General features: G+C 37.7%; 1 protein-coding gene across 2 annotated transcripts in view; it reads right to left on the reverse strand.

Moving 5' to 3' along the window:
- Positions 1-1,733: 1,733 nt before the first annotated feature.
- The window catches only part of LOC121390161, a 71,247-nt gene continuing 55,697 nt past the window's right edge, over positions 1,734-17,283 (reverse strand). For both annotated transcript variants that reach the window (XM_041521909.1, XM_041521908.1), the window contains 5 exons: positions 13,685-13,807; positions 10,949-11,061; positions 7,514-7,645; positions 5,833-6,003; positions 1,734-3,168 (listed from right to left, as the gene is read on the reverse strand). In XM_041521909.1, the coding sequence (XP_041377843.1) occupies positions 3,019-3,168; positions 5,833-6,003; positions 7,514-7,645; positions 10,949-11,061; positions 13,685-13,807 (689 nt within the window). In that variant the 3' untranslated portion in view covers positions 1,734-3,018. The remainder of the gene's footprint in view (positions 3,169-5,832; positions 6,004-7,513; positions 7,646-10,948; positions 11,062-13,684; positions 13,808-17,283) is intronic.

Genomic DNA, 17,283 nt, shown 5'->3' on the forward strand with positions numbered 1-17,283 from the left:
TCCTCCACCCAACGGTAAACATCGGTCGGGATGCCATCAGAGACGGATCCCGGCATCGGAACAACTGGCTCAGTTCGAAGCAAACTGGCAGAACTCTCCTCGGGCCTTGAGAATGCTGAGGTGCCGAAGCGACTGTCAGCAATCGAAGGCAAAGTCAGGGCCACCTGCTCTGCGGACGAAGCAGTGGACCTATGCACCACGGAGTGCATGTGCTCGGTAACCGATGAAGTCGTCAAAACCGGTGCCGCGACGACTCCACCCTGCCCCCCTTCTGTTTGTAAAGGTAACCGTAACGACAATGGCGACGCCCGAGACGAAGCCACACAAACAGAAGAAGGCGCTGTCACTAACGAAGATGGCTCACTTACCACGGTCACAATAGGAGCCCTGGGGGGGGGGGGGGGGGCACTCCCGAAGTATCGGTAACTGTACTCGTAACACAGACCGACGAAGAAACATACTTGTGTTTCCCCCCTTTCCGGACACTTTTCGAAGTGTCCACAGACTTATGGGACCTACCTATTAAGTCCGACTTGCCGAAGCAGCCGACAAGATTTTGCTGGTACCCGAAACCCGAGTCTGCGAACCGAACCGAACCCACTGGTCAGGGGACCACGTGGCGCAGATCTCACACTGACGGTCTTGAGAAAAAGACCGACAGTCTGGACCAAACATGTGTGTGTCTTTACGTCGTAAAGGAAATTGACAACCATCTCGCGCACAAACTTTCCGTGCGCTAGCTGTCAATGAACTCGTGTCGGACATTGTAAATTCAACACAGAATTCCCAACTACTAACTGTATGTCGAGTTCAACCGAAAAACAAACACAAAATTACAAGTAAAGAAAACTTTTTGCCAAAGCTTAAACAGGTGTTAACAGGTGGACTGCAGAATTGAGAATGAAGTTACAGGTAGCCCGTGCAAGGATAGCATTGCGCATATCCGGCAAGGGAGAGAATTCTGCAGTGTGTAGGTATGACTCAGGTTGAATAGCATATTTGTTGTGCTAGCACAGTAAGTTGAATAAGACTACCTGTCTGTTGGGTGGTACATATAAAAGATCCCTTTCTTCACTGTTACACAATTTTCCCACACCGACCGTGCATCGGTGCTCAGGCATGAGGGCTGCTACTGAAATGTTTCGTGGTTGACCTACATGTTGTTTTTTTACACAGTACTTGTCAGTTGAGTTTTCCCTAAAATTAGTAGTCACATGACCCCCTTGATAGTGGTGTATTTTTCGCAAAATATATTCAGAGATAAAAACTGTATGTAACTGCATGGACTAATTAATGGTGGGGTGTCTGTCGGACATTCTTGCATGAACATGCTAAAACGTTGCTGTTCCATATATTAGTAATAGATGACTGTTTTCTGATTAAATACATAACTGTGTATTATAGCATGGTTGTTTTATAGAGGCTATTTTACAATCAATCACTAAAAAGGCCTTCTGTAATCTCAAGACAGCAGTTTTTGGCAAGCTGGCCCTAGACTACTAAAGCATGCCACCTCACCACGCTAAAACACACTAGGGTAACCACTAAGATAAACATTATTTTAGTAGGGCTGATCAGTGTTAAAGGCAAATTGAGATACTTGAACCAAACATTAACAGAAAAAAAAGAAGTTTGTTTTGTTTAATGACACTACTAGAGCACATTGATTTATTAATCATCAGCTATTGGATGTCAAACATTTGGTAATTTTCACATATACTCTTAGAGATGAAACCCGCTACATTTTTCCATTAGTCGCAAGAGCTCTTTTATATGCATCATGCCATAGACAGGATATCACATACCATGGCCTGATATACTAGAAATGGTGAACTGGCTGGAATGAGAAATAGCCCAACCCTAGGCCGACCGTGAAACCAAACATTACCCAAATACTAAATGACCTACGTCGGTCACATTTGAAAGCTGAAGGTGTGCAGCTAAAATACTATTATGTGGTGAACACTTACACCAGATATGAAAGCATCAAAGGTAGTGGAGTTCTAATGGTCTGTTCTAATGGGCTTCTGGGCCCTGGGTGGGACAGGGAAAGAAACCAATCCAAAAATGGGTCCACCGAAGGGATTCAACTATATGCCCAAAGCACCTTGTGCAAGCTTGTTCTCTCCCTGCCAGAACTACTGACACACAAAGCATCCCGTCCAAGTGTTCTACCGACAGAGCTCGATCTCTCCCCACCACAACCACCGACACACAAAGCACCTTGTGCAAGTGTTCTACTGACAGAGCTTGATCTCACCCGCCAGAACCACCGACACACACGTGTTGCATGCAAGCGTTCTACCGACACAGCTTGATCTCACCCGCTAGAAACACCGACACACACGTGCTGCATGCAAGCCAAAAACCCAGCACACTCACATAGATCCTATTTGGATGGCTTAAGTATACACAGTTATGACAGTAAAGTAAAAAACCATTTAAAGGTTACGATATTCTGGATTACCAGAAAACATTCAAAACTCAAAAGGATTACAAGCTAGACGATCAAATTCAATAAAACCTAATTTTGAGAGAAAAATATTTTTAAAATATTTTAAAATAGTATATTGTATTTATAGGGGTTGTTAGAGTACTTCATAAAATAAACAATGGAAACACACTTATAATGTCAGGGATTTATCCAGGTGTTTTGTGGGTCTCAACATAGGCCACTTAAAAAACAAAGTGGCACTGAAAATTCCCAATTTCTATGCTAAACATTCTCCATATATATATATATATACTTAATTATGTCAACAGGTTCTAATAAATTAATTTAACAGTGGTGTACTGCATCATTCAGTGGACTGAAAACATATCCCAAGTATGATTTACTCACACTTTTTCTCTCATCACGGCCCCCTTTTATGAAGCGATCTTAGTACTAAAATCACTTTAAGTGCATAAGGTAACTATGCACTTAAGGTGATCTTAGCGCTACAATCGTTCCATAAAACGGGGCCCTGACATGGGACCCTGGCAAAAGAGCCTGGATAAATGCCCAATTGTTTGGGTCTATGAAGGAGTGATTGCGTAGTCTTCTGTTTCGGCAGGGTTGCTCATGTTGGGGCTGTTTCCTGAGATGAGACCCCACCGCTGACACTTGGGACACGGGAGACTCTCCACCATGCAGGTCTTGTGGTACACAGCCTTACACCGGGAACACTGCCAACACAAATACAGTTACAGTTCAACACATGGATTCATTAATATCGGCTATTGCATGTCAAATATTTTGTAATTCTGACATGGTCTTCGAAAGGAAACACTACATTTTTTCATCAGTAGAAGGGATCTTTTATATGCACCATTCCACAAACAGGATAGCACATGTCGGCCTTTGATATACCAGATGTAACACAAATACCGTTAAAGTTGGTTTTGTTTAATGACACTACTAGAGCACACTGATTCATGGGCTATTGGATGTAAAATATTTTTTAATTCTGATAAATAGTCTGAGAGGAAACCCGCTACATTTTTTCATTAGTAGCAAAACATCTTTTATATGCACCATCCCAGACAGGATAGCACATACCAAGGCCTTTGATATACCAGTCGTGGTGCAGGAACGAGAAATAGCCCAATGGGCCCACCGATAGAGATCGATCCTAGACCAACCTCGCATCAGATGAGCATTTTGCCACTGGGTTACGTCTCACTCCCGTCAACACAAATATGACATATAACAACATATCTGCATAATTAAATGTCTAATGTGCCATAATTATTCATCTCGGTGCATGTTTAAAAAATATATATATATAAACAATTAAATAAAAAAGAAATTAACAAAAAACATGCATTGAGATTACCCGTCATACATGTAGATGCAACTATAACATTTCTTTTTTATTGATCTTGGAATTATAATTTGTTAGAAATGGACTTGAATGTGAAAACATAACAGTAAGCTAAATGCTGAAGTATTTTAATAAAATAATAAAAGTTTAAAATTAAAAGGGGTGGGACGTAGCCCAGTGGTAAAGCGTTCGCTTGATGTGCGGTTGGTCCAGGATCGACCCCTGTTGGTGGACCCATTGGGCTCTTTCGCATTCCAACCAGTGCTCCACAACTGGTGTAATGAAGGCTGTGGTATGTACTATTCTGTCTGTGGGATGGTGCATATAAAAGATCCCTTGCTGCTAATCGAAAAACAATAGTCCATGAAGTGGTGACAGCGGGTTTCCTCTCTTAATATCTGTGGTCCTTAACCATATGTCTGATGCCATATAACCGTAAATAAAATGGGTTGAGTGCGTCATTAAATAAAACATTTTCTTTTCGTTTAAAATTAAAAGGAAAAAACTACATGCATCAAGATGAACATACAAACAAACTGTATACAGGTGCAACTAAAAAGCAAGTGTCTTTGTTCTAGGAATCTGAGAAATGGAGCTAAACCCAAAAACATAACACCATCATTGGAAAAGTAATATCTGTAATTCACTGTTCGACTGCACCAAGTTTAAAATAAAAATGTATCATGACGCGAGTATAGATGAGTACAACCATTAAATCTGAAAACAGAAAACACTAAATACTGTCCAGTTTACTATCTCGTGTTGACAAAGTCTAAAGGTATTACTTCTACAAGCTATTTAAATGCTTGCATATTGAAGTTACATTGCATACACTAACAAAATATGCTTGCCCGTAACTGTAATGTTAGGAACATAACTCATCAGGCTGGACGTTTGAACGAGACTATATGTGACGTCATACAGGCTTTTCACAGAAGCAAAATCATGGGTACCAGTCCAATGTGTTGAATAAAAAAGGATTGGTGTATGTGCTTCATCTAATACAAAACAGGTGACCTGGAAAACTATATGTGGGACAACGGATATACAGACAGACAACAGGACCGAGGTGAAACCTACAGTGGGACAACGGATATACAGACAGACAACAGGACCGAGGTGAAACCTACAGTGGGACAACGGATATACAGACAGACAACAGGACGGAGGTGAAACCTACAGTGGGACAACGGATATACAGACAGACAACAGGACGGAGGTGAAACCTACAGTGGGACAACGGATATACAGACAGACAACAGGACGGAGGTGAAACCTACAGTGGGACAACGGATATACAGACAGACAACAGGACCGAGGTGAAACCTACAGTCCCCTTCAGTTGGACCAGTAGGGGACACATGATTGTGTAGGGATCTGCTTAACTTGTATCATGATCTGAAACGTGATTCTCAACAAACTGTTCTTTGTAATTAGTCAGAATAGCTAAAGCTGCTTTGTTTAATAATACCACAAGAGCAAATTGATTAATTAATTGGAAACTGGATGTGAAATATTTGGTAAATTGACTCGTAGTCATCAGAGGAAATCTGCTACATTTTTCCTAATGCAGCAAGGAATGTTTTATATGCACTTTCTCACAGACAGGAAAGCACATACCACGGCCTTTGACCAGTTATGGTACACTTGTTGGAACAAGAATACAGTGCGAATAGGAAGAAATGTTTTTATTTAATGACACACTCAACACATTTTATTTACAGTTATATGGCGTTGGACATATGGTTAAGGATCACACAGATATTGAGGGAGGAAACTCGCTGTCGCCACTTCATGGGCTACTCTTTCCGATTAGCAGCAAGGAATCTTTTATATGAACCATCCCATAAGACAGGATAGCACATACCACAACCTTTGATATACCAGTCGTTGTGCACTGGCTGGAGCGAGAAATAGCACAATGGGCCCACTGACAGGGATCGATCCCAAACCGACCTCGCATCAAGCGAGCACTTTACCACTGGGCTACGTCCCGCCCCACAGTGAGAATAGATAAAATGCTCACCCTGTACGTGGAGTCTATTTCAAATGGATATATCACTTTGGGGTTATTGCACAGTTCACAGATGAAGCCCTTCAAAGAACACATGGCACAGTCATACACATGGCGAGACGCGAACCGCATAACCTCGTGCAGGGTCTTCGCCAGCTGACCAGTGGCAACCTGCTGGAAATCCTGGAAAAAGAAGACATTTTAAAGGAGCTCAATCACGACCTTGTTTTTCTAAATATGCATTATAAATGAAACTCACATTCCTTTGGAATACCAAACTTAGTTCTTAATTTTTATGGTCTGCAGGATAAAGATAATAGCTAGTTAATGACGTTGGATATCTGCTTTATTTTGTTCAGGCCAAATGAGAAATTCTGCTCAGCAGAGCGTCACACAATTTCCCATTCTTACCTACACAGGATATTTACAGCTTTCATTTGATTTTAATTTATTTTCGTGCTCATATCCAATTACGGTTCAAGCACACTGTCCTGGGCACACACTTCAGGAATCTGGGTTGTCTATCCAGGACAGTGGGTTAGTTGTTAGTGGTTAGTGAGAAAGAGGGAAGGAAGGAAATGTTTTATTTAATGACGCACTCAACACATTTATTTATGGTTATATGGCGTCAGACATATGGTTAAGGACCACACAGATATTGAGAGAGGAAACCCGCTGTCGCCACTTCAGCCACTCTTTTCGATTAGCAACATGGGATCTTTTATATGCACCATCTTATAGACAGGGTAGTACATACCACGGCCTTTGATATACCAGTCGTGGTGCACTGGCTGGAACGAGAAATAGCCCAATGGGCTCACCAACAGGGATCGAGAGAGAAAAGAGGGTGTAGTGGTCTTACACATACCAATTAAGTCCTTTAAACTCGCTCTGGATGGGAGCCGGTACCGGGCTGTGAACCCTGTACCTACCAGCCTTATGTCCCATGGCTTAACCACGACACCACCGAGGCCGGTTTTAGAATCTATTTCATATTTTAAAAAGAAAAACCATTTTAAAATGAAGAACCACTGTACATATATTTAATAGATACTATTTCATGTAAACAAAATTAAGGATTACATATACAATTAATAAAGCTTAACGTTATTTCATATTTGTAAAAAAAAATGTACCATTTATATACAGAAAATAGAGGCTTCCATATTTTAAAAAATGAACCATCATATGTATAAAGACTATTTCATATTTAAAATATGAACCATTACACATCTTAATAATTATTACTGCATATACATTTTCAAACCCTTCATGTACTTGTCTATGTATGATAATAGCAGATGTTTCATGTTTTCTGTCAAATACATGTATGATTTATATCTCATCAACTGAAGTTTGCAATCATATCTCACGAGTTGCGCTTGCACGACGTGTGTGATATGATTGCAAACTTCACGAGATGAGATATAAATCATATTTGACAAAAAACATGAAATTTTCTATTTATTATATAACTTTTGTCAATTTACTTTTATTTTTAAAATGCCAGCAGCAAAATAGTTCCAGCTTTCTTACAGTGAAGATAACATTTTCTACAGTGACGATAACACATTTTAGAGTGAAATTTTCACTCTAAAATGTGTTATCATCACTGAGTGACTGATAACACTTTTATTTCACTGATATTTTAAGATATTTCACTAAATGTTATATAATAATAAATGATGGTTACCATCATGGAGTAAACATTAATGTTGTCATAGAAATATTCCCGAGGCCACACTTTCTTTCGCAGTTCCTCTGCTAATGACTGTTGACAGGAAAATAGGTACGTCTTTAAAGAGCACAACTGGATCCGTAGTTTCTGCAAAAGGAAAGCATATTTACAGTTTCATAATACGTAAAGGATATTCCATGTTTTTGTCAAACATGATTTACAAGGAAGGAATGTTTTATTTAATGTCCACTACCAGTCCCCACATACTGTAACGAAATTAATTCGAGCAAGTAATTAATGCGAAAAATGTGGCGAACACATCAACGCAATAATAACTTGACGCATTTTGTTTAGTCTCATTCCCAATACAAAAAATGTGCAGGATTTTACTATAATACTTCTAAATAAAATAAAACTTTTATAATATAAAGATGAAACAAAATACAAAAACAATTTTTGTTAAACGTCTTTTTGTGAATACTTCAAGAATTTTTCTTTCGTTTTGATGTTGCCATTCTATTTTCACTTTCCTGGAATATCATAGCAGTTATATAATACAGTGATGTTCCAAATGTTTTGTTTTTAAAAAGCTCATTTTGCGATTTGAGTATTTTTCAAATTTTCTTACACTTCTGGATTACTGTATACATTTAAACTGTTTGAACATTTGTAAAATTATAATCAACAAATTTTATTACTAAATATATTCCTTTAAAAATGAAACAGTAGAAAATTATATAACCATAACCAACAATCTGTGCGTATTTCTTCAAACAATTTGGCTCGACTCTATACATGGCATTTAATTTAGACTGGTTGCAAGTTGTCACTGTTGCAAAGTATCGCATTTGTTAACGTCTATTCCTGTGCTGCGCATCAAGTGTAAAAAATCAGTCTAAAACATTTGTTAGAATAATAAGTCATCATTCGCGTGAAATATTGTGCCCTGTAATAGCGACCATTGACAGTTAAGAATTGAGTGGACCCGTTTACCTTTTGTTCCTACTGGTGGATTAATTAGAAGCAATCACCACACAAAAGTGAGAGGCATACCCTTAACAATAAGGTGTAGTTATACTAATTACACTACTTTAAGTAATTAGGGCTTCCTGGTCGACCCACCATGTGATTAGCTTCAGGTTATGTAGTAGCTGTGAAAACAACTACTGACTTCTTTTAACATCAAAGATGAAGCCCAAACAATATAATAACAACACAACTGTGGTTTTTATGTGATGTGGACTTTTGCCCGACGCATTAATAAAAATACGCATTTTTGTTCACTCATGTACGGACACAATAATATCATGACGTATTAATTACATGATTTACAGTAATTATGTTTTACTAAGTTCAAGGGCCATAACTACATGTACATGTATGTCAAAAATGGATAAATTCCAGAACTGACAGTTATGGCCCTTGAATAAATTCTCATGACGATCAAACCTGATCTAGCCATAACCGTCAGAAGTGGGTAAATCCCATAAAACTAAAACTTAACGCTACATGTAAAAGCTGCATGTATGTACAAAATTTTATATCTTGAGGCACTGTAAAGCAAAAGTATGGAAAACTATGGAACACACAGATAGAGATGAACAGATAGATGGAGATGAAACCTATAGTCCCCTCTGAGTGGATCTGTTGGGGACTATACAGTTGGACTAATAAACACTAGTATACTGAAATATATTTTGTCAGATAAAAGAAGATATATATATAGGCCTCATTATTACCGGGACTTTTGCCAAATTATCTAAAAAAATACAAAACCTATAGCTATTTTCCAACAAAATATCAATTATTACACAAAATGTTTTTGCTAATTAAAAATAAATAGAGGATATTTCATGTTTTTTGCCAAATATGATTTACATCTCATCTCGTGAAGTTTGCAATCATATCTCATCTCGTGAAGTTTGCAATCATATCTCATCTCGTGAAGTTTGCAATCATATCTCACGAGTCGCGCTGGCGTGGCGAGTGATATGATTGCAAACTTCATGAGATGAGATATAAATCATATTTGACCAAAAAATATGAAATCTTCTATTCATCATATAACTTTTGGTAATTTACCTTTATTTTTAAAATGCCAGCAGCAACATAGTTCCAGCTTTCTTACAGTGAAGATAACACTTTCTACAGTGACAATAACACATTTTAGAGTGAATTTAAATAGTGAAATTTTCACTCAAAAATGTGCTATCGTCACTGAGTGATTGATAACACTTTTCACTAATATTTTAGATATTTCACTAAATTTTATATAATAAAATTTGCCAATTGTTCTTACTGTTGTTAAATTTTGCTATTGGTCAATTTAGTGAGTGGCAGAGCTAGCCCTGAAGTTCTACTTACATGTATGTGTGACAATCAGGTATTTGAAATGATACCCACTGCTTTGACTGCTACTGTAGGTACATATAGGTAGGTAGGTAGGTAGATAGGTGGGTAGGTAGGTGGGTGGGTGGGTGGATAGGTAGGTAGGTAGGTGGGTAGGTAGGTGGGTGGGTAGGTAGGTGGGCGGGTAGGTAGGTAGGTGGGTAGGTAAGCGGGTGGGTAGGTAGGTGGGCGGGTAGGTAGGTAGGTGGGTAGGTAGATAGGTAGGTAGGCGGGTGGGTAGGTAGGTGGGCGGGTAGTTAAGGTAGGTAGGTGGGTAGGTAGGTAGGTGGGTGGGTGGATAGGTAGGTGGGTAGGTAGATAGGTAGGCAGGTGGGTAGGTAGGTGGGCGGGTAGGTAGGTAGGCGGGTGGGTAGGTAGGTGGGTGGATAGGTAGGTAGGTAGGTGGGTAGGTAGATAGGTAGGCGGGTGGGTAGGTAGGTGGGCAGGTGGATGGGTGGGTGGGTAGGTAGGTAGGTGGGTGGGTAGGTAGGTAAGTAGGTCGATGGGTGGGTAGGTAGGTAGGTGGGTAGATAGGTGGGTAGGTAGGTGGGTAGGTGGGTGGGTGGGTAGATAGGTAGGTAGGTGGGTAGGTGGGTGGGTAGGTAGGTGGGTAGATAGGTAGGTAGGTAGGTAACTATTTTAACATGCTCATATACCACAGCGGTTTCGAACATGCCCATCCCGAGTCCTGTCTGATAAGATCAGGACCCTGTCTCAGGACAGATGGGTAGTTACTTATGTGGAAAATTCTAAAATTAATTTAAATTTATACCAAAAACGGGCGAATGTTTTCTTTAAACCGCACCAAATTTAAAAAAAAAACCTCACCTTTATATTAATTACTTAAATTAATTTAAGTTAAATTTAAATTAGATGGGCTGGTCTAAAAATAATATATAGAACATTTCATTTTTTATTATCATTTTAAAAAAATTAAAGCCCAAGGAGGATAAGGTTGGAAAGGTTGGTCCCAGCCCCACAGGAAAGATTCATATAGACCGCTACTGTAATATGACTGACACAATTTGCTGCCAACTGAAACCAAACTGACTGTCTACTCACCCGGATCTCCTCCAGCTCGGGAACATGTTCGTAGAGTCGTGGGTTCACCTGGAACACGTCAAGCAGAGGCTGGTCTTCAACTTCAACCAAGAATTCAAAACTCTCCCTCGATACTGCAAGGTATCACATGCTTTCATTCATTTCAACTTATTTCCACGCTTAAATCCAATTAAGGTTCAAGCAAGCTGTCCTGGACACACACCTCAGCTATCTGCGCTGTTTGTCCAGGACAGTGGGTTAGTTGTTAGTCGTTAGTGAAAGAGAAGATAGTGTAGTGGTCTTACACCTACCCATCATTAAAACTCGCTCTGGGTTGGAGCCGGTACTGAGCTGTGAACCCTGTACCTACCAGCCTTATGTCTGATGGCGTAACCACGATAACACCGAGGCTGGTTATCACATGCATGTGCATTAACAGTGTTCTTATGTTGAAGGTACAATAGGTTCATGTAAAATATAGCAGGGAACATTTTGTTTTCAAAATTTTGATTAGCGATATTTCTAGCAACTACTGTTTAATGTTTTAAAATTGCGTAGCGATCTCTGAAACTTGCGTAGCGAATCACAACGGGATACTTAACAAAATGTTCCCTGTAACAGGTACGTGTATATAACAAGATGTGAAAAATATGCAATCAATCACAGGCTAACAACCCCCCCCCCCCCCACACACACACACACACCAAGGCAATTCAATGTGTATGCAGAGTAATACAGGTTTCATGGATTTCAAATTGTATAGGAAACATTTTCTTTGTAAACATGCAGTGGTGGAGGATGTTACAACTTATATGATAATGTGCCCAAAAAAAGTTTACTTGTTTTGTTTAACGACACCACTAGAGCACATTGATTAGTTAATCATCGGTTATTGGATGTCAAACATTTGGTAATTCGGACTCGTAGTCATCAGAGGAAACATGCTACATTTTTCCTAATGCAGCAACTCAGCCAAGGGATCTTTAACATATACACCATTTCACAGACAGGATAATACATACCACAGCCTTTGATATACCAGTAGTGGTACACTGGCTGGAACGAGAAATAGCCCAATGGGTCCACTGATGGGGATCGATCTCAAACCGACCACGCATCAAGTGAGTGATGATGTGTAATGCATAATTTTATCTACAGAACTACCAGAAATGTTTTCTGTGAAATCTGGAGACCTATAGATGGTTTTATTGGCCAGTGACGTCAAAGTACTGTGCGCGGCCATGTTTAGAATCATGTGATCGGTCCGCCATTACGGGAGTGAAACTCGCATAATAATAACATGTGAAGACATTGCATCTGGTTGCATTTTTAGTATCTATTACCTTTTTAGTACATTTTGTTAAAGCAAAACCAGTATGTCGGATAATTCTAGCTCATTTAAAGATTGTAGATTCATATCAAAGTTGGTGGAAGTGTGTTAATCATTAAAAACTTAAATAATAAAGCATGTGAATACAAAAGCATAACGAATAATTTAAACTTATGAAAGCAAATATAATTTCCCTGGACACCTGTATAGCCTAATACATTGAACTTTAAAACAGTATTTTGCCTCAGCAGATGGGGATATCAGATGACCACCCACCCCAGCCTATGCTTCTGTTTTGTTTGTACTTGTCTTGTACATCACTAATAAGTGTCAAAGGGGTTCGTTTTGGAATTGTAATTAACTAGTATATAGAAAATTTTATGACTATTCAGAGGTGTGTTTTCAGGGTAATTTAGTGTTGAATATTGTGGATGATTACTTTAATTTAATTTTTTTCCCCCAGAAACAAAAAATAATCAATATAAATAAATAAACGAAATAAAAAATAAAATTTGACGAAATGGGTGGTTATGCGATTTTTGGTGTGCATGCGTGTTATGTCAGTAAATTATTTATTTATTATTTTATTTGCACTCATTTAATACCATAAAATAGAAGAACAATATTTAGCAGTGTGAACTGCGTCCCACTTTAACCCCATGTGATCACATCTGGAATATCCCATCAGAGCTAATAACAGTGTAACAGCTAAACACTGACATCTAGATGTAAGGTCAGTCTTTCTTTTTTAAATTGGTACACCACGTTTTCTACAAACATTCATAACTGAAATATTTTTCTATATTTTAGGATGCATTCAGTTAAGTAACACTTAATAACCATCAAACTTATTTACACTTGCGTGTGTTTAGTTTATTCGCTATGCTTTTGTACTGGCATGTATATAGGTGCTTTATTATTTATGTTTTTAATCTTTCACAGATTTCCATCGACATTGATATGAATATACAATCTTTAAATGAGGCTGAATTATCGGCCAGCAATATGAATTTAAAACATCAGTTCAACCATTATTTTATAACATTTGATTAAAACCAAAAAAAAAATACTAATAATATTAAAATTTTAAAAGTATCAGATTAATCAGATATAAAAAATTAAATATAATACTTCATTAAATATATAAAATTTTTACATCTTTTTCTTTTAATTCTGCCAAAATATGGTCAAATGATCAAGGTTTTGTAGATTAGCTATTCATACGTAAGAAGATTCCACTGCTGAAAGCTACATGTACATGTATGTGCCACAGCTTAACCAAAGGTTGAGTATCACTCTGTGACCATACGACAGAGGAATCCTGTTCTCCGTATCACACTACGGCCGAAAACTGGCTGCCATACAATAACCAAATATTACTATTAGATAGCATACCACACTAAAACAATTTTGCAGAAAAAACACACCTTTTTGTTTTTGAAAGTCCCAGTTATGCAAAATTGCTGCCGGAATGTAAAATTCTGCATTCTCATGGCACTCAAAGCAGTAATAACCACCATTGAAGGAACACACACGTGGTTTGCCATAGACTGAAAGGGAACAAAACAAAATACATGTAAATCATGTTTGTTACACTTTTCTGGGGATGACGCTGGAACTTAGGGAGAAAATTGTAATGGAAGTGATTTATGGGTAAATTTTTATCCATTTTGGGATTTTTGTACAGTGTAAAATACAGGTAATTAAAGTTTGTTTTGTTTAACAACACCACTAGAGCACATTGATTAATTAATCATCGGCTATTGGATGTCAAACATTTGGTAATTTTAACACAGTCATCAGAGGAAACCTACTTCATTTTCCTAATGCAGCAAGGGATCTTTTATATGCACCATCCCACAGACAGGATAGTATTACCACAGCCTTTGATATACCACTCGTGCACTGGCTGGAACAAGAAATAGCCCAATGGGCCCACCGATGGGAATCGATCCTAGATCGATCGCACATCAGGCAAGTGCTGTACCAGTGGGCTATGTCCAGCACCTTACATTGTAACATAATGCGATGTTATCGGCATTCTATTTTATCAATCATAACGAAAACATCATAAAGATGTACACTGTAGTTCCATGTTTTATCTAAACATTAGATTATAAGTAGTACTAAACCAAATAACTTCCAGCTGGGTCAAAGTTCGAGGTGCACCGAACTTTTGATAGAGAAGTGAACACCACAAGTCCTGTGATTGGTTATAAATGTGAGTGTGTTGGTTGTAAAAAATAATAGTTTCATCTGGGTAAAAAAAATATGCAATTTTATTTCATCTACTACCAATGTGTCAAGTAGCCTTGTGCTTGAAACATGTATGGGGTACCTGTAAAAAAAAGTGCTCGAATTTTGTGCGGAACTAGGGTAGTCATAGACGCTACCCGTTATCTCAGAAACGAGCAGCTTGACCCCCAATTTTTTCTGATTCACTTTAAGTGTGAGGGGTGGTAGTATTTATATCTGCGGCGTTTATGTCGGTTGATACGTTGCAGGTAGGAGTTTTAGCCACATATGTTACTATTGTCGTCTATGGGATTTGATTTGGTAGTATACACCCTATAGCACATATTCAGTGCATAATAACAAATATTATGATTTTGTCATTTTATTTAATTAAACTATACTGGTTGATTAATTAGCCATCACTCGACCATGCAAGTTCACAATGACCTTGACCTTGACAATAATCTCTGTACATGGCTCTGAATGGAGTTTGAATCAAAGTTAGCACTGAAGAAAAGTTGGTTTTGGCCTATAATTCATACTGTAAAGATTTCAATAATTTCTTTTTACATGGTATTTGACTTGCCATATACAACTGCTCTTAAATATGGTATTATATATAGGTAACCTGAACTAAGATTTTAATAGCAATTTATTTTTATATTAAAAATAGCATGTGCCAATAGTGGGTTAATGTCTTTAGTTTCCATTAACACTGTTAATTTTTTATGTATGAAATTCTGAAAACTCAAATTTGTAAAGAACTTGATTTTTATTGTCATTTTGACATATTTATAGGGTGCTAAGTTATATTTTAGACAAATTTGTAGTTTTATGTAAAATTTAAAGTAAATTTGAAGAAAAACTTTACTAAAAACATAATTAAATTTGTTGTCACTATTGTAAATTCTGTTCTTCTTTGTACATAACAATAAGGTTGTTAAACATATACTTAGATCTTCAGATCATTTTTCTTCTTCTTAATAATCACTTAGTTAGCTCTCATGAAAAGCATTTTGAGTTTATACTAGATTCAGAACCAATTTTTTCAGATTTGATTATCTGCCTTGGATTAAGTTGAAAATTTATTTTATTGTTAAAGCTGTATTACCTAATGTTACTAGCTAAATAAAATGCTGGATTACAGAATGTAGGAATACATCTAACATACATATTGTATTCATCCGGATTAGAAAATAATGCAAGAAAATAGATGTTCGGGTAATTTTGTCATTTAAAAATAGTTTTTTTCAGTAATTAATCAAAAATAAATGTGTGAAAGCTGCATGATAATTCAAGATATCACAACTATTAAAACCTCCAACTACAGTAGACTATAAATAACATATAGTCAGGAATATTGGTGGCTGCCAATGGTTTTGATGGTTCATTATGAAAATCAGCATGGCCGATGGATTTGAAATTCCCACACCTGGTAACTTGAAGACACCCACACCCAGCATACAGGATTTCCTCCCAACACTAATGTTCAGGACATTAAGTCATTACTTCATACAGGTACAGTCATGTTTGTGTTTCCTTCCTCAGACAGTGTATTTTTTTAATACTGATATTTCTTTGATGTGCCTGTTAAGGTCTTCATAATCTAGGGGTCAATCAAGTGCATGTGTTTTAATGGAATTCTTTAAAGGGGTAGAGGTACTCTGACTATCTTTGTTGTCTCTACATATATACCTGAGTACACACACCCAACTGAAAGTAAATATCTTCAGGAGTTTTATTTTAGAATATTTTGTTGTTTAATATGACATATTGCATTTGTACAAAACTATATGCAATATATATGCTTTTTGAGGTGTACATTATATTAGGTTGCACTGTAGAAACAACAGTTTCAGTGAGGTTGTCAGTTTATGTCAGAATACACCAGATCCTGGTTGTCATAAACACACATAGTTGGACACTTTTTGAAAAATGTATGTTATCAGTATAGGTAGTACTAAACCAAATAACTTCCGGCTGGGTCAAAGTTCGAGGTGCACCGAACTTTTGATAGAGAAGTGAACACCACAAGTCCTGTGATTGGTTATAAATGTGAGTGTGTTGGTTGTAAAAAATAATAGTTTCATCTAGGTAAAAAAAAATATGCAATTTTATTTCATCTACACCAATGTGTCAAGTAGCCTTGTGCTTGAAACATGTATGGGGTACCTGTAAAAAAAAGTGCTCGAATTTTGTGCGGAACTAGGGTAGTCATAGACCCTACCCGTTATCTCAGAAACGAGCAGCTTGACCCCCAATTTTTTCTGATTCACTTTAAGTGTGAGGGGTGGTAGTATTTATATCCGTGGCGTTTATGTCGGTTGATACGTTGCAGGTAGGAGTTTTAGCCACATATGTTACTATTGCCGTCTATGGGATTTGATTTGGTAGTATACACCCTAAAACTGTATCTAAACAGCCTAATATTTCTATTATGTGATATATGATAATAGAACTTCAGTCCAATCTAGTTTGTCAGATTTATTTTATGCATAAAAAGCTAACAAATCTCACACCTGCTTGTAGCTTTTGAGGTATGAACAAATGAATGTTGTTTGTCTCAACAACTTGTATCCTAAGCAACTCCTGCAATTAAGAAAATGCCCACGGCAAAAAAAACATTCCATTGAAAAAATAAATATATATATAGTTCAATGCAAAAAAGTGCCGTGGAGAAGTAAAAACTCCACGGCAATCTCCACAGCATTGCCAGTTGCCGTGGTCAATTGCAGGGGTTACCGTGGAGAAGTAAAAACTCCACGGCAATCTCCACAGCATTGCCGATTGC

This window comes from Gigantopelta aegis, chromosome 15 (assembly GCF_016097555.1).
Source record: "Gigantopelta aegis isolate Gae_Host chromosome 15, Gae_host_genome, whole genome shotgun sequence".
Taxonomy (NCBI): domain Eukaryota; kingdom Metazoa; phylum Mollusca; class Gastropoda; order Neomphalida; family Peltospiridae; genus Gigantopelta; species Gigantopelta aegis.